This window comes from Parus major, chromosome 1 (genome assembly GCF_001522545.3).
Source record: "Parus major isolate Abel chromosome 1, Parus_major1.1, whole genome shotgun sequence".
NCBI classification, from domain to species: domain Eukaryota; kingdom Metazoa; phylum Chordata; class Aves; order Passeriformes; family Paridae; genus Parus; species Parus major.
The window spans coordinates 35,445,341-35,466,582 of NC_031768.1; the positions used below are offsets into that span (position 1 = coordinate 35,445,341).

Below are 21,242 nucleotides of genomic sequence, written 5' to 3' on the forward strand. Positions count from 1 at the left end.
TTTTTTTTTTTTTTTATTTTTGTAATCATTGTTGTCCGCCCCTGTTTCTTGCCTTGCTCCGCTCCGTGGTCTTTGCCGGCGACAAGGACAGCAGTGCCCCTCGGGGAAGCCAGAGCCCTGCGGATGCACCTCCCCGGGACTCGGGGAGCTGACTCGGAGTGGATTTATTGACTCGCGGTTGCTTCCGAGCTGCCCGAAACAGCCCGGGCTGGTGCCCGTGCGGATTGCAAACTGCGGGGAGCAGTGAGAGACATACAGGAGGAGCCGCCCGCCGAAGCTGTGTCGTTTTCCCCCCCGACCCTTTTATTTCTCCCGCCACCCTTTATTTTACCTCTTTTAAAATTTATTTTCTGTTTTACTTCTTTTCACGCGGGCCTTAGACACTGTGAACGCGTATGGCGCTCTGGATCCAAATGGGAGTTGGCAGTTTGAGTGGCATCTTCCAAGGCAGCCGGGAGACCCCCACTAAGAGGAAGGACTGAGGCGTTTGCATATTTTTGCTATTGCTGTTACTTCGGAGGTAGCTTGGATCTGACCTCACAGGAGATATTCCTACATGCGAGTGGCATACATGACTCAGTAGATCTGCTTGCAGCTCTCGCCAAGTGCACCGTCGACTCTTACTGTGTGATTTTTTTAAATTTTTTTTTTTAATTGTTTTTATTATTCTTTTTTTCCCTATCAATCATCCCGGCTGTTGGGATACCGGGCACCCACCCTACTGTTGCTGCTCAGGTGCGTGGGAAGGCGCACGGCGGAGTTGGTGAGGCTCCGGGGAGGGACTCGGTGCCGCCTGCGACCATGGCAGCGCGGAGGCGAGATGCCTCCGCCTGGAAGTACTGCTGGGGAGCCGTGATGGTTTTATGCAGAACTGCACTGGCGCGGTCCATCGTTTTAGACCCCATATATTGGAATTCCTCTAACCCCAAGTAAGTTTCCATCCCGCTGCCGCCCGCCGTCTCCCCGGGGACCGGCGCTGTCCTCCGTGCGCGGGGGAGGGACGGGACGGAGCCGCAGGTCGGCCGCGGCCGCCGGGGGACACGGGGACGGGGCGCAGTGCGCTAGCGGTGAGCGGCGGGAGCTCCGGCCGCGGCTGGCAGCGGGATCCGGCCCTTCCCGGGGCGGGGGTTCCGTGTGACGGCGGAGCTGCCCCGCCGCCCCTTACCCCTGGCGGGAAGATCTCGGGAGGGAGGAGGGAGGGTAGGCCGGGCCGGGCTGGGCTGGGGCGGCGGACCGGGAGCGGGCTGGGGAGTGGTGCGGCGGTAGCAGGATAAAACCTGCGGGCAAAGGTCCGGGCTCGCCCGGGCTGGAGCAGCGGAGGAGCCGGGCTGCGCTGAGTTGCCAGGAAAGGGTGATACTCTCCCAACTTCTCCGTCTGCAGATGCAAACTCATCCCATTGATTCCAGCGAAGTTACATCTGCTTATAACAGGGCTAAATTTGGTTGTGGAGTTGATGGTATCAAGGCACATGTCAGTGAGTAATGAACTAAGCATTACCCATCACACAACCATTTAGTGTCATTCTTCATTAACAAATCCAAGCAAAAATGTACATGCGTTCCTAGGACCTCACTTTTAAAACTCACTCTTAAGAGAGATACGTTATCTTTAAAAAAAAAAACAAACAAAAACCAGCAACCTCTTTACTTAAACGTACAAAATTATTGCTGTTAGAAAGAGGAACTTTTTGAAAAGTGCACTGTCCTAGAGAAAAGTCTGAGGCAGTGATGTAAGGCTACTTACGCTTCTCTTTTGTCTCCTTGGATTTTTTGACATACAAAATGGAAGTTGGCTTTGTTCACTTGTAAGAGCCTCTGAACTTTTGTGATTAGAATCACTAGTTTGGAGAACGAAAATTAAGAAACAGGAAGTAGACTGTAATGAGTTAAGGGAATTTTAAAGCAGAAATAGGTTAAAATATTTTTATATGCATGCTCGAACTTCAGTTATATATATTTAAAATTAAATCATATGCAATGTGTTAATTAAATTTAGCGTTTCCCATTAACTCCTTTAAGTACATGTCTTGTTTTCCCGGGGGAAATGTAGAGGAAATGTTAGGTGGTGATGAGACAAGTATGAATGGAGTATTTCCTGGATCAGGGATTAATCCTGCGCAGGTGGTAAGATCTCTAGGAGTTTGGTAAAGATTTCAAAGTTAGAATTAGGCGTAGCAGCTCAAGTTTACCAAGCAACCTTTCCTTAGAATCATCATCTACTGTTGCTTTCATTAAAAGAAAAAATCACTATAGATTTCTGTCTGTATTATTTTTTAATACTTGCTCTGTTTATCTTTACCGAGAAGTTTCCTCATCATAAAGAAAAAGAACTAAAAAAAAATAAACAAAAAAACCCCTGCCAGAATCGCAGAGGACTGCTCAATTCAGAGTCTTTATTTGTAATATTGATTGACAAATACTTATTTTGTATATGCACCAGGTGGGAAGCCTGTTAAAATTTACCCCCAGTCACTGGCTCCATGATGCTGCATATCTAAAGCCTTTCTTTGGCTTAAGAAAGGCACGGCACCACATCAGAGGGTGAAGCGGCCTGGCCAGTAATAGAGCGGGCTTTATAAGGCTGTTTAGAGTCTCGAAAGGCAAAGGCTGAGAGCCGGGGTTGCATTGCAGGAGTGGGCCTGCTGTGCTGGTGGAAAACAGCCTTGACTCGGCCTAGGAGGAAGGGGAATGCTTTTGCATCCCAGCCCTCGCTGGGTTTATGCCTACAGAGGTCACTATTCCAAAGCAGAAGAGCCGGCTGCTCGGGCCTCTCCTCTGCCAGCCCCAACCTGCTTTCGCTTTTTTTTTTTTTTTCACTTACCTTGATCGCTTTTATTAGCCATCAGTGAAACGAAAGCATCCGAGCAGCTGAATTCAGCCCATCTCACAGAGCCTGGGGATATGCTTCCTTTGTCAAACACGATTTGTGTTTCCATTTAGTTAATTCTAAACTGTTTGATTACAAAAAAGGTTTGAATGTTGTTAATGGTAGATCTAATGATAATATCTAATTACTTTTTCAACTTAAATGCACGCTTAAAAATAGGTTGTGTTGCTGATGTAATTGAATTTTCTTGAGTGATTCATTGAGGCTTAATCACCACAGTGAAGAAGTACACTATTAAAATTAGTCTTTTCAATTGCTGGGGCTAGTGATTTATAGGCCTCTTGGAGGCCTGGAGTTTGAGGAGGCTTGCAAATGCATTCCTGATACTGTTGCTGGTGAGGCAGCTCTACTTCTCGGAGCAGCATTTCTCACTAATTCTTCTCACACTTGTTTGCCTGAAGGATCCTGAATAATTTCTCCTTAGATTGTCTTCACTCTGGATTCAAGCTGATTGTTAGCTTGGGAAGTAAAGCTATTGAATAGATCTTGGCATGGTATAATAATAAAGCTCCTTTTTAGGTTTGAAATAATAACTATCTTTGGTGCTCGTTAATTTATTCAGGGAAGCTGTGCATTTAACTCTATTGAAAGTCTCAAGACATAAATCTGCTGAACAGGTAGGCAATTAAAATGGGGGAAGTTGTTAGCTTAATATAAAGTATGAAATAATAAATTTTAGGTTAAGGTGAATGTATAAACTGAATTGGTTTTGCACTGAAGTCTAGGAGTTATAATTTCTAGCAGGTGGCTGGGATGGAGAGCATGCGGTAGCTATTTGAACACAGAGTACCCCTCCCTGTTTCCCCCTTACCTTTTTAGAGATTTGCTTTATTGCCTTGACCAAATCATGAGATCGAAGTGACCTCCATAAAATAATTATACCTGCAACTTTATTGCTTGGGAGGTTAAACATCGTTGTTGTAGATGGTCTTCGCAGACTTTATAGACTTACCATCTGAAGAACTTTAGATTACCTGATCTTGAAAACACAGAGGAAAAAATACTCTAGATTTAACTCCTGTTGACACCTTTTAAATGGGAAACTTTCTGCTTGTGTTGTTTCTGCCAAGACAAACAATGTATGCAGATAGCATGGATTACCTCAGTTTCCCCTCACAAGGGCTCAGCACTGCCTTTGACACCCAGGACCACACGTAATGTTATGGGGAAGCCTTTAGTGAAGCAGTAGAGAAATTTCATTCAAAGAAGCATCACTTACGTCTAAATGTCACTGTTTCCATGCGTGTTACAGGCCGGAGAGCAAGGCAGTTCTCCTTAGTGACATGTGCAAGGTTATCTTCATAAGTGGTGCCTTTGACACTGATTAAGTTAGATTATATAGTTGTTTTTCTCTCCCTCTGATAACCAGTTATATATGGGATAGTTCACAGCCTGCCTCTGAATGAATGCTAACATGTCAGAAACTGATAAAATAAACTACAATTGATGACCCTGTTAAATGTTCTATTCAGTAGCATATAGACTAGTCTGCTTCTCATTGTATCTGAAATTCTTATTTTTGTAGGTAAACAAATGCACATTCACTACCGATTGAATAGCCCCTTGAACTATGCTCTGCAGTTTGCATTTGGGTTAATCTTGTCAGTTTTAATACAGAGGGGAAAAAAAGGAGAAAGCACCAGGGGTGGAATTGTTAGTGCTTTCACATCCACATTCCTCACATTTTGTCAGGATGATAAACTGTAGGTAATGGACAGCCCTTGTTTCACAGGACAGGCAAGCCAGCCAGAGCACAAAGAGCTTGCTAAAACGGTATCTCACAACATGTTTGGGAGGCTCTCAGCTAGACAAGAATTTATTTGGGAGCTCTGTGCTGTGGGACTACATTTTCTAACCTAAGCAATTACAGCTTCAAGCTGAAGAAACAGAAGTGGAAGGTTAAGATGGTTTAAACACATGCTCCTAAATTGTACCCAAAACATAGCTGCTGACACTTGGTGTGTTAATAGATGGAGCGAGTGGTGGCTTCCAGTCAGTCCATTTGATAGTTCATTTGTAGCCAAGTCTCCAAAGCACAAGTGAATTAGCAAAATGAATTCAGAATAAACTGGAGGCCGATTTCTTGAGCTGGTTATTTTCCCCAGCCTTTTATATGTAGAGTATAACTGCTATATTATTTATAGTAATTATCTTAAAGCATGTTATCTGTAAGCTGTGCTACGTTATTTCACTTTGTTTAATGAAGTAATTGCCTTTAGAAAGGCAGTGACTAAAAGTCATGCTAAAATCACTTAAGTTCTCCCTCTTCCCACACATGAGAATGCCTTCCTCTCCATTTTTTTTTTTTTCCTTCCCTTTTTTTTTCCTCTTCCGTGTTTTATTGTAAGGAGATCACATTGCTTGAGGTGTGATACTCTGGATCCTCTCAAATTCGGCCAAGGTTCCTGGCATGGGAAATCAGGAGCGGAGGAGCTGAGGTGACTGTTCTGACACGCTGGCAAGGACAGGCCTTTCAGCCCTGCGCAGCAGCCACAGGCAGGCCTCCTTTGGGGACCTTTTTTTCTCTATGATCTGGTCTTCATGCATCCTGCAAACCTGCACGACTTGAAATTGCTTGTTGCAAATGAGAAGAAAGTGTTCTTCTGAGAAAAAAAAATAGTGATTAAAATGTTATTCATGTGTGCCTAATGTCTGTCTGCCTTGGCTGCTGACATAAAGAAACCTGTTTTTCTGGTCATTTATCATACATCTACATGGATTTGCTTATGAGCTCATTCTTTGTGAGGCGTTGTGGAAACTTACATAGGAATGTTAAACTGCTTGAAATATTTTGATTAAAATACGAAGTGCCACAGTATGTAGACTTTTAACTAGCACACTGTTGTCTTGAGGGAGGGGAAGTTTTTTTTGGGGGGGTGGGGAAGGGAGCATCAAGGGAGAAGAGTTTGTGGGGGAGTTGCATGAAAAAGCAGAGGAAGGGAGGATGGCAAATGGACAGTGTTAGAAGAGCTTGGAAAAAACTCCTGTGGCTTCATTGTCTCCTTAAAGCCAGAGAACACAAAGACAAATGCAGTCCAGCCTTTCTCCCATGATGGAAAATGTAAACCGTTGACACAGCTCCCATGTGTAACTTGTTTAATTCTCATTTTAAATTCAGTACTATACCAGCCGTGTGAACTCTGAAGATTTCTTTAGTAATCCATTTTGTAGTTCCGAATCAAAAACAAAGTGAAAAGGTCTGACACAATTTGCTTTTATTTTTAGGCAAATCAACCCTGGTCATAGTTAATAAGGGGATTACAACCCAGACTAGGTCTTTACAGATGTAATGTAAATCAAGGGCAGAGTATAAAGAAACTGATCCCTTTTGATTGAAGTATGGTAAAAAGGCATAGAGAAACTAGCAGCAGTAATCTGATTGTATGGCAATAAAACCACCATTTTCTGTCTTTCAGATAAAAATAATGTGGTAAATCCATGCAGTTCATAAGATGTAAAGGCAGATAAAGGGTGATGCCATGGCAACATATAGATTAGCTTGATGTTAGAAATGACACGTCTCTGAAAGGGGTGTTATAAACTAAGGGCCTTGCTCCGGGCTGTAAGGTATTATGTGAGAACCGCACAAAACTTGGGGGCCGGGATTAGGAACTATGAAAGGCCTACTTGTGGCTTGGGGTGGTTGGAGCCGTGAAGAAAAGCTGCTCAGTTCTTGCTCATTGGTGGTGTATAATATGGTAAAGATAGATTTCATTTACTGCTTTTTGCCGAGATGGGGGCCGATTAAAACTCGAGATGGCTGCAATTGTGAGGTGTGGAAGATTCTCCTTTTTAACTCCTGCCCTAGCAGCAGCCTTTCTGAAGAATTGGCTGCACTTGGGATTTGTTGCCTTAATCTATTTGGGCTTCGGGCAGGAGCATGCTGGCAAGGCACAGAGAACAGAGGGGAGAGAGGTAGTACTGGAGTTATCTGGAAGGAAAACAGAGAGCTTTTGATTTCAGCTGTGTTTTAGTTTGTGGTCTCCATCTCACACTCCATGGGAGCAGCAAAGATAAACATGCTGCATTGTCTGTGCTTAGGCCAGGTGATACTTCAGCATCTCTTGTGTTTCCCATCCTGCAAAAATATAAAAGAAGAAAAAAAACCTAAAACAATTAAAAAAACCAAAACCCGAACAACCACAAACAAACCAGCATCTACTCCTATTTACCAGTCAAGCTGCAGATAACCAAATGTCTCTGGCTCAGTCTCTAGGTGGTGTTTATTTCCGAAAGGCTGGCTGAAATCTAGAAATGAATGAGATAAGCATCTGCCTCCCCCCATTCCCCTCCTCCCCGGCCAATTTACAATCACTGGGATGAGTTTGATGTCAGCCCCTTGAGTTTAGCCGGCAGACAATAGAGCTATTGTTTCATCATTTATTTTAAGTGATCTGCAGCTGTAAAGGTAGTAAAATACCTCCCCTAGTGCAGCTACTAGGATGTATTTTTTCTTGCTTTTTCTCTTAAATAGCCTTTAAATAGTTAATACTCGTTTTTCTACCCAAGTGACAACCCTGAACGCCCACAACTTAAAGTCAGCATTACATTGCAAATCTGAGGTACGATTCAAATGAGAAATATCTACTTTATTGCTTGTTCATTTGTCTGCGAAGGGGGGAGAAGAAAGTACTCTGCATTTGTTAATCGCAGTCTAGACACAAGAGGAAAAAACACTAAAGCCTACAATAACAGTTGTGTCTTTCTTCACTGGGAATGAGCCTGGGATGAGCTCGGCAAAATGGAATTCATGCTGTTTGTTTGGCAGTGCCTCGGACACTTAAAGTGCATTGGTTTTTGGTTTTTTTTTTTTTTTTTTTTTGTTTGATTATTCCAGGTTTTTTTTATATAAAGATGTTAATTACATGCTTGAATTTATCATTCTTACCCTATCCCATAGTATGCAGGAAATCTTCACAAATCTGAATGAAAAGGGAACTCTAGACCCCAAACTGTCAAGCTGGTGATGCTGATGTGATTTAACAAATGAAAAATAAACAAGTGCATATGGGAGCTGGACGGATTGGCAGAATATACAGGACCTGAAGTGCTCAGACGGGTTTCCTGTCTTGAAACTTAACCTTCACAAATCTATACCAAAAGATCCAATTCATTTGCTGAAATTCTCCAAAGCACAGGGGCAACCTCATCTAATTTACAGGCCGGTCACATTCAAGCACCTTGCATTCTGCATTTGACAATGATTGCTAATGGGCCATTCAACTAAAGTATTTGCTTGTTAACAGGGAACAGAGCATGATAAATGTCCAGCAAGCTTGCAGCCTCCTTCAGCTTTTCAAATGCAGACTGGTGCATATTTATGGCAGGCAAATGACAAAGGGAGAAGCTGAATTACTCTGGCCTTATGCTTTCTGTTCGAACAAGGGTTAAAGTAATTAAAGAAATAATGCAAAAACCGATGTCCTTTGTTTGCCCACCATTATCCAACGTTTAGCTTTCGAACCTGCCTGTCATGTCACATTTCAGAAATATCCCAGATAAGGCCGGACAGGTTTGGCAGGGCACAGGGAGAAGGGGGGAATCATCTATGGAGAGCATCCTGGACAGTGGACCCCAGCTCTCCCTGCATCCAGAGTCTTTCCCCTCCTGGTTCCCCTGACTTTAAGGAGTTTTCACTGATAGAAACTTGAAGGTGTACTTAAAACAGAGATTTTGCAGTTTTCATTCCCCATCCCTAAACGGGGGGAGAAAAAAATCCAAGACTGAAGAGTGGCCACGCTTTGAGAAAATGTGTACATTGAGCTCAGTATGTTTTTGGAAGCCATGAAAACAAAATGGCAGAACAAAAAACAGTTTTGCATTGCTCCTCCACTTCCAGATAGGTCTTAAGACCCAAAAAGATAAAACATGCACACAGAAATTTCCTAAACTTGAAGTGTCTTCAGTGTCATTGTGAATTATCTGTTTATTATTATTAGTTGGGGCTTTTTGTTGTTACCATATTTTTCCTTGTAAATTCAGGTTTAATCTTAGCCTATCTAGCTCTTGTTCAACTTCATGAAAATACCTCCAGTGATTTCAGTGGGTACTGCCAGTCCTGCAAGCTTGAAACGACTTCACATTATAATTATTTTTCATTATAGGCAAAATTTAAATTTTCTTATTACGAAAAAAATTCTATCATTTTACTCTAGGAAAGAGAACATATAGATTATTCTGTTAGCTGTGGTGCAGAGAACTTTCCTTTGATGTGATTATATACATTGTCAAAGACAGCAAATAAGGGCAGGACCTCTATCTTTTTTGGCAATCCTGGCCAGCCAACACCCAGTGTTTATTGAGGTATCAGCATGATAATTATAATGCAGCTGATTTAAACTTTGATGTAATAGTCTATGCTTTCTTCTGGTTTTAAACATAAGTTCTAAGCCAAAAAAGATAAAGGTTGGTAGAGGATTGTGTTGCTAGGTGAATCATTCCTTATGTATGACATATACATAACTATAAGAAGGGTTTCCTACCTGTAGTGTTCTTTTAAAATGTTTCATGGGTGGTGGCTAAAATAGGATTTACAAAACTTTATTTGGTAGGATCAGAGCTTGAAGTCAAGTTTTACATGTGTCAACGGAAAGCAAGAAATTATTTGGCTTGTTTTACACAGCAGGATAGGTTAGATGGTGAAATGATGTTAGGCTGAAAAATTTGTGATGCTGCAAATTGCTTCTCACTGTTTTCTTTGCTTTTGTTTGAATAGGACATCTATTTATATACCCAAACCAGAGTGAACAGCAGTGGGGAAGGTGAACATTTCACTGTAAAGACATGCATTTTAAAGCTAGTAAGAGTGATTTGAAACTTTATTATCATTATTATTATTATTGTTAATTAAAGCCCAGTCTCACTTGAATGCTGTTTTATTTTGGATTGGGAGTTCTGCCAGACTGCAGCCTGTCAGAGCTAAGAAGACTCAAATCAAGTCCAGGCCTATTTCTGCAGCAAACGGGAATCCTGGCTCCTTGCCTGCGGATTCATTCAGGAAGACCCATCTGGCTTTTGATGTTCTGCAAGTTTGAAGCAGTTTGTTTAAGGAACCTATGCAGCCAGCACTGGTGGGAGCACACATAACTGCGCTTCTTCTGGCTCCTCGTCAGTGGTGCATCGTTTCACAGTTTCATTTTTGCTTGGTGCTTACCATCTGCTTACCTACTGCCTCAGCAGCAGTTGGTTTCTATACCTGACTGGATGAAAGTGTAAATTTGGAGTTGGGAACATCTTGACTCCTTTTAAGGATTTGCAGTCCCACAGCATTCTCTGTCCACACTTCAGTTGCTTTCTTCATGTTTAATTAATTTCAGTTTCTTTCAGAAGCAGTATAGCTTAATCATTGCACAACACTTTACCTTCTTTTTTACCACTTTTTGACCACTTTTTTAATCACTTGCCAACACTTTACCTGGGTTTTTGGAGGGTTTATCTTTCCAGGGTATTTCTGAGCTGTATAGATGAGCTGAATAGGGAAGGTCACATTGGCGGACAGATTACTTCAGTACCTGAAAAAAGTATTTAAAAGGCGGTTTTTGGTGTTAATCATTCTTTGTATCACAGAGTTTTCAGGCACTTTTTGAAGAAAACCAAAAGCCATATCTTAGATTTATAGCGTATTGTAGTCTTACGTTCTGTGGATCAGTGTGTGACACCAAGGCAAGCAGGACTGCTCTGTGCTCCTACAGCCTGACTTGGAAAAATGTCCTTATTCAGAAAAGCACACGTCGAGCATGTGCTGAATGCTGAACATTTTTGCTGAAGCAGGACGAATTAAGCATGAGCTGTCTTGAACCAAGGCCAGTGTGAAGAGGTTTTTTGGGGTTGGACAAATACAGATCTCTCCAGAGCTTCGTTGCTTTTTTTTAAATCAGAAAATGATGTCAGAAGCAACTTCCCTGTCTGCTTTTGGGTAGGGATGTATAGCCTGCCAGTAGTTAGTGTGTCACTCATGCCACCTGGGAGCTCAAGCAAGTCTATCAGCTGTGCCTCTGGAGTCTGGTTGCACAGGTAGCTCTGCTTCAACTGAGTTTCCTGTGCTTTTTTTTTTAGCTCACTGTTTGGTGTAATGCCAGCAGCACATTTCCACTACAACTGATCACTGATCACCCGAGAACCCAGGTTTCCTCCTGCAAGAGAGGGCCTGGTTTCTGAGATGTGCCACGGGCTGAGCCTCCCTGCAGTAGAGGCTGAACCAAATGTCAGTGTCTCAGGAGTGCAGGGCAATGGGTTAAAACCGAGTGGCTGGATCTCCGGTTATCCCTGGCTTTCTGCTGAACCCCTCCAGTGGACTCCTCCATCTGGGGCAGGGATGTCAGTTGTGTCAAGTGCACGTTTTGGATGTTTACAGATTTTTTTTTAATTACTGCAGTGTCATGTCAGTTTAACTTCATTTCAGAGGCTCAGACATTGTAGTGGGTCAAAATCTGTCTCTTCTTAGGTCAAATATTATTACTGCCTTGAAGTAATGGCTGTGGCCACCTGGTTTTGTTCTGCTTCTCCACATCAGTCAAACCTTGGAAAAGTTGGTACTTTGTGACATGAACATAGGATCTTTGTGCTTGCAAGTGGCTGAATCTTTGGTTTAATGTAAGAAGCAAGTGTAGACTGATTGTAGCTCTCCCATTTGGATTTTTGCTCTAGGTCATTTTCTCCTTGGCATAAAAATGATTTTCCAGAATAGGTTTGTTTGTTTATACAATTCTGTTACTGATTTGGCATAACTTTTCCTGAAAGTTGTGAGTTAACAATTTGTTCTACTTCCAGTGTTTACTTATTCAGGCAAATGGTATGCAATAATACATTTTCTAACAACTGCAAAGTAGATGAAATTTTGTCTTTGCATTGGAGATACAATCACCGATTATTAATGTCTCATCAACTAACAAGACAGTCCCCGCCCTCTTTTATAGACTTTGCTTGGAGCATGTCTTGAAACAAGACTGTACAGGTGTGAGCAAACTGTAGTTAAGAGAAGGAAGACTGCAAACTTTGGTTGGCATCCTTATATTGTGGCTGACATAAGACATTTGTTTTTCTAACAGGAATGGTAGAGAATAGCACAGAATAGCGCAGCGATAGAACAATCTGGTTTGCACTTTTCAAAAAGTAGTTCTTTGGCAAATGCCAGCTGCTCTCTGTTAGCTTTCTAAAAGCAAAGGCTTTAGTGACTTGTGTAAGAAACACACATGGTTTGGTTTGACTTTCTGTTCCATGCTAACTACTGGTCTGCATCTTTTCAATAAAGTGCCATCTCTCGGGTTTGGCACACCCTGCCTCTGTGAACACAAGTCAAGTAGAGCAATAGTTTTGTGTTACGCTGAATTCATGGCACAGATTTTTTTATTTTACTTTCTTTTTTATTTTTTTCCCAAAATTCAAACCATATAAATATCTGATTATCTTTGCCATGAGAGCAAAGAACTACTTTAATATTCCCAGTAGCATATTTTGAACAACAATTCTTTAATTAAAACAACATTGGTCTCTTCCTGTATTTCATGGCTAGCAAATGAGAGAAAACACCAGTGTTAATATCAAAGGGAGTCAGTTTTCATTACAGTAATGGTTCAATTGTGCAATGCTGTAGGCACTGAAATTTAATATTATTGTGACTTGTATTGTAATTGTAGGATGACAGAGGAAAATGGATTAAGTTTAAATATAAGTGTACACAGCACCACATGGACTTTGTCAAATGGAAGCTGAGGGTTGGTACAGGATGGGTCCCCCTCTGGCTCTGTCATAATGAATTAGTATTTTGTAAATAATTGGCCACTAGACTATAGATTTATTACCTTTTGCAGATCTATGTGGACACACACAGACATACATCGATTCTGCACTGACTGTAATTGCAGTGTGGAGTTGCAGAACAGGTTTATGCCTGTAGGCTTGCAGGGTATTTGAATGTCTAGGCTTCTTGTCTTCACCTTTCATGAAAATATTCTTGCCTGCAAGTTTGTGAAGTTTTGTTCTGAAGGATACACCCATCCTTTTAGTCCAGGCATTGCTAACATATGCATGGCCTCAGACTGGAAAGCCCTTTGTCATCCTGATGAATAAACTGAATTCAAGTTGCAGATGAGCTTTGCTTTAGAAAATTATGCTAGGGACAACTAGTGTTAATGAGCAATATCCCCTTCTTTTCCAGTTGCCCATAAACATTCAGATTGCAATGGAAGACAGCAATTTAAACCATCCATTGCTGATCTTTTCCGTGGAAGATTAAGGACAATGAAAGCTAGATGTTTCATTTGTTTGCAGTGTGTAGGCAAGTGGAAGATGTCCCTAAAGCAATGCCTGATAGTGTATTAGTGGCTAAACATGATGCCCTGTCATTTTACCCCATATCTTCACACTGTTCCTCAGATGTATGTTCACACTGAAACATGTTCTAATGTTAAAGTGCAAAAGGGGGCAGTAAAGTGCTATCCAAAAAAAAAATGTTTATTTTTATGGGTACTTTTTGTGGCAAAAGTTGCATTTCTCAATAGGCTTATAATCGCCCATATTAAAGTAATGATCACAAGAATGTCTTCTGTTTGAAAAGCTTAAAAATGTTGCCAAAGTGTATCATTAAGTGTTGTGGAAGTAATATTTGTCCTGTGTATTTCTTTGTACTTCTGTCCTTGAATGGAACCCTGAAACATGCTACATATTTGGAAGGAATCAAAGGCAGGAAACTTTCCTCAGATATATTTAGGAAGTAGCTATATGAAGCACTTCTGAAAGAATTCCAACTTAGCTTATCATCTCTGATTCTCATGTTGTGCATTACTTAGCACCACGTTTCTGGAAAAAGCAAAATGAAAAGAATGCTGAGGCTAGGGGTTTCTGCTTGAAGTACTAAAGTGTGTAGTGGTGGCATGGGTCAAGAGTTGGGCTCTCATCCAGACCCGCATGCATCATTTGTCAAGAGGTAACTAGAAAGAGCAACTAATTACAATGCACCTACTGAGTGTTTTTTCCTTCAGGAATTTCTCAGAGTAAGCCATTTATACAGACTGGCTGCTACTTTCCACTGCAGCCACTTGCAGTTTTTAAACTCTACACAGAAAGCACATTTCTGCTGAAATTAAATTAAATAAAAAGGAGAATGTGCCCTGTGTGTTTCCATGCTTGTGCATGAGAGCAAGTGAGCAATGATTCCATTTGCTGAAGCTGACTAAGTCCAGCACTGTTGTGAGGTTCATATTTCTGTAAATGCTGATGAAATGTTAATATAATACACTTTAAAATAGAACATTGGTCATACTCATCCTTTTTTTTTTTTTCTTTTTTTTTTTTTCTCCTTCCTTAAAAGACTGTCGTGAAGCACATTAGTGGTTCTTTTGTGGTAACAGGAATTGATTTAGTAAATGGATCAGAATTCTCTAGTGCTTTAAGTACTTTAAGCAGAGCAGTAATGGCTTTCTGAATATAATACAAAAAGTTAATTGCTATTAATAGTACCTTATGTGGAGGTCATATATGAAAACGGAATATAAAATCTATATATTTTTGAAAAAAATCCTTAGATTTAGTAAAAGATTGGATTGTGTATCTTTTCAACATTTCAGGCCTTACCCTTGTGGTAAATGTTCTGAGCCAAGTTTCACGTTCTTGTGCAAAAACCCCATTGCTTAGGAAAAGACAGAAAAGTGTTTGCTCTCAGAAGTTTTTTAAGGCAGGGAAAAACATGACTGACTTTTACGTGGGGAAAAACAATTATTCATTTTTGCACTCTGGATTTAATGGGGGTGGAGGGGTAAAACACAAGGTGGTTTGAAGGTTTTAGTTACGTAAGTGAGTTTTTTGCTTTTTTCTGCTAGTGAGAGCCAAAGCAGCAAGGGAAAGGGCAGCTTTCCAGCAACTCTCGCAGGCAGAGATGACATCCCCTTGAAACAGATACACTGCCCAAACAGCAAAACCCTTATGGCAGCTGCACACCACGCGGCTGAAGGCAGGATGCTGCCTTGGCTGTGCACGGTGGGCTGGGGAAAGGGCTCTCGGTGCCCATGGTTTGTGGTCACTCCAGGATGATCCCAACCTGAGACGATGTGATTCCCTGGAGAGGGACTGCAAAGTGACCTACCTCTGCTGGAACCCAGGATTGGGGTAGCCTTGAAGGGGAGACTGCGGCATTCTGGCTTAGTTTTTGTGAAGAACAAGATCACATCTGTAACCTTGTACATCACAGCTTTCAAGATTTTCTCTTAAAAGAAACATATTTTCTCTTTTAGTGTCTCCAATAAGACATGTTTGGTGTGTGCTGGGTTGCAGGTGACCTTCTGCAAACGTGAAGGGTGGAAGGAGTACGGTTTTGCCAAATATCATGTCTTGGCTGTAGGGTTTGTGCTCTCTCAAGTGCAAGGCACCTTTAGACTTGTGATGATTCTAAGCTGAGTGGAATGAAAAAGTGTCTGTATTTCTGCAACAACACTAGTCATAAGAGTTACTTGTTGAAGGAAGCTCATGACAGATCTTTCAAGGAGACCAGCTAGGGCATTTTCTGATGTGTTTGGAGACAAATAATGTCTGTGGGTGTCTCTGTACAGTAGAAGCTCTGTGCTTTTAGAACTGTGATGTGATGGTACAATTTGACTGTCAAATCCAGCAGGTCCGTACAAAAGAATATTTCCTTTGGGGAGAAGCATATGCACTCTAAGCCTTGGTTTACACATACTAGATATCTATTGATGTGTTTTAAATGCTTTCCTCTAGCTAAAGGTAGTGCAGTGAATGGATAAATTAAATGGCTAAAATTTCATCCATATTCCTAATTCCCTGTCCACTAAAAATGTTGAGAAAATGCTACAGAATTATTCTTGTATAGGTTATTAAGTTTTCAGTTGCAAACATACTACATTGTTTTGCCCTACTGAAGTCCATGGAAATCTTGAAACCGATGTCAGTAAGAACAGATCCAGGAAAAGGCACCAAGAACAGTTCCATTTGCATGGCTATTTGCAGCACATGAAATGGTGGCACCACTGACATAGTTGTGTCCACTCTTGTGATTAGAACAACATCAAACTTTTACCATCCCCTTTTGCAGTGCAGTACAAGTGTTTGCTCCAGGCAGTCTGACAGAAGATGGGCTCCTTCAGAGTTGAGGAAGAGTGAGGTGAATGAGGTACCCCAAATTCCAGGATGGAGATCAGCTATGGTTTCAGGGGACTGCTTCAAAGCACTTACAAACTTAATGCAGGTTTATTTCAGGGGAGCCTGAACATAGTTTTTTTCCCTTACAGTAGAAGTGAGAAATACAGGACTTGCTGCTTTACCAAGTTGTGTTATAATAATTTATAATTTGACTTTGTATACCGTCATACTTGCCATTAAAGATCTTAAGGGATGAGCGTGAATATATTTGTTTATTTATTTGTTTGAATTCCATTTAGTTTCTAGCCTGCAAGTCCCATTAATGCTAGTAACCATTCCTTACATAAATTGTTTCATTAACTGTGTGGAAAAATGTTACATATAAATAAAGGTTAGCAGATTAAACTTCTTAAATTTTATTTAAATTCGAAAACATCCCTGTTTAGCATGTTGTGTAAAACTTTCCTGTATTATTAAAATGATTTAATAAGACTGCACTGGTAAAGAAAAGTATCTCCCAAAACTCATTTAAAAGAATTTTAATAGTATGAAATGCTATACTTTTTTTTTCTCTCAAAGTTTCTTTTGCTAGTCTGCGTATAAAGCCAGTCTGTCATCTTGCTGTGTCACACTATAATATTTTTTCTTGCAAAGATTTTACGTAAGTGTAGTGCCTTTTTTCCTCATAAAATTATGTACCCATTTAGAGACAGACTCCACATTAATCTTTTTTTGATGAAGCTTGTTTTTCTGTCTGTCTATAGCAGTTACTGATCCTGTTCTCATTGAAATGGTGTTCACTTAATCTATTTAAACTGGAGTGAGATGAGTCCTGTAAAATCATTGCTTCTGCACAAAAAGCAGTTACAGCTGGGTGTATACCTTATATACACATGGCATATTTTTGTACATGGTATTGAATATGACAAAAGTGAATGTGAAAGTTTTGTGTAGAGCTTTTGCAGAGAGCTCTGGTATGTGTTTTTGGATTTTATGCAGTACGGTGTTTTTGGGAATCAGAAAACTGGTTTTTCTGCTACTTCGCTGGAATCACTAGCTTTTTCCTGAAACTTACATTTGCTTTTCATCAAGCTGGTAGGACATTTGCCTTGCTTGAATATTTCTCCTGTGGACAAAGTGATACTTGAATGTTATTTTCTCAAAATTCAGATGATTAATACATATATTATTTAATAACCATTCTTTTTAGACAGGACTTGTACATGGAATGTAGTCCTGTATTCTGCTTCAGTTTGCAGTTTTACAAGTAACGGACTAGAATACTGTGTTATTAGCATTCATGATATTTCCTTAATAAAACTTTTCAATTAATAACTTTATAGTCAGGCTCCTAGTTAAAACTTCATAAAGTTAAGTGGGTAGGATTCCCCAACAGTAGGTTTCAGGCTGCATTTTAAGAAGCGTCTTGATTGTTCACATTTTTAGGATTATTTTTGTGACATTACTTTAAAGCTAACTGCCTACACCAATTAGTTTGGGTAAGTTATTAAAGCACAGAAATTTGGCACTGCCTCCCCAGCTAAATATACGAGCCTTGCATCAAGTACTAACATGCTTTCTAAAACAATATTTATTTTATAATTACTAGAATATAGTTAAAGTTAAGTGTGCATATATATTCATAGTATGTGTACATGTATGCATGCGTATAGTTTTGCAAGTTGGAAAAACCCTGACAAAACACTGGGTTACATCACTCAATACTAATTAACAAAATCTCTGAAGAATTTATTTCTCTAAGAATTTTTTCTGTTGCTAATTTTACCATTTCAGAAATTTCTGTGTACTAAGAAATGGCAGAATATTCTCAGTGAATGAGAGTGTGGGCAGGTTAAGTTCTGCTTTTTTTTTGGAAAATTTGCTATTATGAGCTTAGGCAGGTTTGAGTGGTTATCATTAAGCAAAAGTCCTTTGTCATTTAATATGGTTGAATGTGCTAAGTTTCTCTAAACAATAAGTAGATTCTTAAGAAATTAATTGGAAATGAATATAATTTTTTATTTTTTTTTATAAAATTTCACAATCAAATTTAACTTCTTGAGGACTTTGACAAGTAAGGTTGCATTAGTGCCAGGAACTGCTGCTGAGACTTAAAGTAAGTGTGGTAGATAAAATCACTGAAGTGTTGGTGGTGTGACTGTTCCTCGTTTCTGTTCATGTGTCATGTGACTTTTTGGTCAAGTACAGTAATTATTTTAAAAAGGTTTGGGAACTCTGCAAATTGTTGTTATTTGATGAGCTGCGTGACTAGTTGGACATGTGGGAGGGATTCACATCCTTTGGCTTTTGCACAGATGTCAAATGTCGCCCACAATACACCAGTTTTGGGCTGACAGTAAAAATGCCATCTGTATCGAAAAGTGCCAGACAGAAAGTGCATGAATTTCATCGTACAGCTTATATGGTACTTAATACACTTTTCTGTGCTTTCTCACAGCAGGCACCAGGATTATTTATTGTGAGCAGGATTTTTCAAATGCTTTAAGAGTCTCTCTGTATCTGACTGCTGACAGAAATGAGTTGGGAAGCTTGCTAAGCTTTTCTCTTAAGTTTCTCTTGGGGTACAGGGGCCTGTGTTGGTATTTAAGTTTTGCAGTAAATCATACTTAGAGCTGAAATGCAGAAAGTTAGAAGGCTTTTTATAGAAAGCAGTCACTATCCTGACTACTTGGAGAGCATGTCACTGTCCCAAGCCACCAGTGGATTGTAACAGCCTCTACAGGATCAGTCACTGGATTCTGGAAACACCTTGCTTCCTCTTTATTATATCTCTTTTGATGGGAAAAAAAAGGTTTCTAATTAGTTGAAGGCTCATTTTGATCAGATTTTTAAAGCCATTTTATTAACTTAGTTATTATAGCCACCATCCTGCAAACATTTCATCAGTCTTGATGCTCCTTTGGAATACTTAAGGCAACATCAACACTTGCAGTAATGAAGACTCAGGATTAATCCTGAATTTTTTTTAACCTTCACCAAGGCTCCTTTCTTTGTTTTGTTTTGTTTTGTTTGTTTGTTTGTTTGTTTTTGTTTTTCAAGTAGATCTTCAAAAGTAGGATCATAAAGCAGTAGTCTTAATCCTCCTGACATTTCATAAATAGCTTCAGAAAATGCTTAGTACCCAGCAAATGATTTATTTAAAGTCTTTATAAAAAGTACAGTAGCAAAAGTATTACACATATGCAGGGATAATAATCATGCCTACTACTAATCAGCCACTGTAAGTTTTGTGGTTGAACTGAAATGCATGAGGTGAAACTTTTTTATTATCTCCATCCATATTTGGGCTTTGTTGTTGTAAGAAAATAAGGAAAGTAAATTGGAAAAATATCTCTCCTAGCAAAGGTCATGATCAAAACCGCAAAGTGTGGAAAAAATTTCAGTACAATCAAGTTTTCAGATTAATCCTTGCATTTTAAGCCTTTTTTCTTCCCTAATCCCATCAGCGTTAGATCCTACAAGTTCACACACACACAAGTGGAAGGAGATTTACTGAGTTTAGCTCTAAAACTGTACAGGCTTCGGAGTCATAGCAAGAATATTCCCTGCCATAAAGTCTAACAAGTGCATTGGTTTAAAGCTCTTGTAAAATATAGTTTTAAGTGTCTGTCAGGGACGGTTCTGTCATTTTATGGGACAATTCCTGGCTGAAACTAAGGCTCACAAGTGTGCCTTCTCTCCTGCAGTTGTTTCTGAGGATTGCCTGGCATACCATCTCTCAACCCATCCTGTTTGCGCTCAGTTTGCATGGAGAACATATACTGTGGCTGTTTCATGTATATACGCAAAGTCAATGTCATGGAGTAGCTTTACCTTTAAGGCAAAGGTAAAGCCTTTATTCTAAAATTAGAATCAGTGGTTTTTGTTTCTCAGGGCAGCTTTTAGGTTATATTACTGATAATGATGGACAGGAACATTATCTAACCTTACAAATTTCCTATTTGTTATATATGGGAGTCTAAATTGATTAATTTACAAGCAAAGGTTCAGTCATTTGAATTCTCATGTTTCCTGTTACACAGTCCTGTTATGTGAAGAAGAATTGCTGGCAAGAAGAAGTATTTGCAGCAGTGGGATCATGCAGTGACCAGCCTTTGTCCTGGCATGCAGATGGGGGAATATGAGTGATTGTCATCTTCCTAATACAGCAGTGCTGCACAGGAGCAAAGTTAAAATGGGGCTGTGGTCAGACAAGGTAGTAAAGTCAGTCACAGGTGACGCAGGTTGGTTTGGAAACTCTGTTCCTTTGCTTTTGCCTGGTCAGAGTTGATCTCCAAGGAGAGCCAAAATCAGAATACGTGCTGCTCCCTTGGGAATATTTTCTGGATGGGATCCTCCTCCCTGCCTTTTCCTCATACCCTTGCAGAACTGGCCTCTCCCTCAGTCAAAGGATCATGGAATCATTTAGGTTAGAACAGACCTGTAAGATCAAGTCCAGCTGTTCACTCAGCACTGCTGTGTTCAGCTCTAAACCACATCCCTGGGTGCCATATCTACACACACATCTGGTGTCCTTCACCAAGCTGGTAACTCTGCAGATGCAATGCCCCCTTTCCATTTCAGCTTTCAGAAAGTGGTAGTCACTGCATTCCTTTGGCATGTCTGAAAACTGGAGGAGGAGGCACAGCTTTGCCCCATCTCCAATCTCAGTTTGAACAGCCGTGGCCAAGCCCAGTTTCTGCAGTCTGGAAATTACGCTGCACAGCACAAAAGAGCACAGTGATTTATACATCAACAGTCGCTTTTCTTGCCATAACATTTCATTGTTCTAGTTCCCTAAATCTGTAATTACATGTCTTTGTCTTTTCTACGTGCTGCTTCATAACAAATATAATTCTTACACTGGCTTTGTGAGTGAAAATAATCCTGCTCAATTAGCACAGATCATAAACTTGAATTGTGTGGAGCAAGCAGTTGTAAATGATGGATTTGAAATTTGGGGCGTTGCAACATCCTTTAATTTAGTGGGTTCTCCCCCACCAGTACAAAGGAGCTGGTGGCTCCTTTTGCCAAGCCAGAGGCTGGAGGTCATCAACGCCTACAGCTTTGTTCTGCGTGGGCCTTGATACTCTAATTTAAAGTTTCCAGGAAGGCTGCCTGTAAATAAGCTAGATTTACTACGTGTGCTGTGTAAGTATTAGCACTTGGAGAAGGGTGTTCATTAGGCAGGAATTGTTTCACTTGGTTTTTCAGGCTGATTCTCCATTAAAGAAGATCTTTGGAAAATGCTGGCAGGCAGGAAAAA

General features: G+C 40.4%; 1 protein-coding gene across 1 annotated transcript in view; it reads left to right on the top strand.

Annotated features, from left to right (window-relative positions):
* The first annotated feature begins 6 nt into the window (after positions 1–6).
* The window catches only part of EFNB2 (ephrin B2), a 45,312-nt gene continuing 24,076 nt past the window's right edge, over positions 7–21,242 (top strand). Inside the window, exon 1 of the mRNA XM_015640171.1 lies at positions 7–929. Coding sequence (XP_015495657.1) covers positions 802–929 — 128 coding nt within the window. The 5' untranslated portion in view covers positions 7–801. The remainder of the gene's footprint in view (positions 930–21,242) is intronic.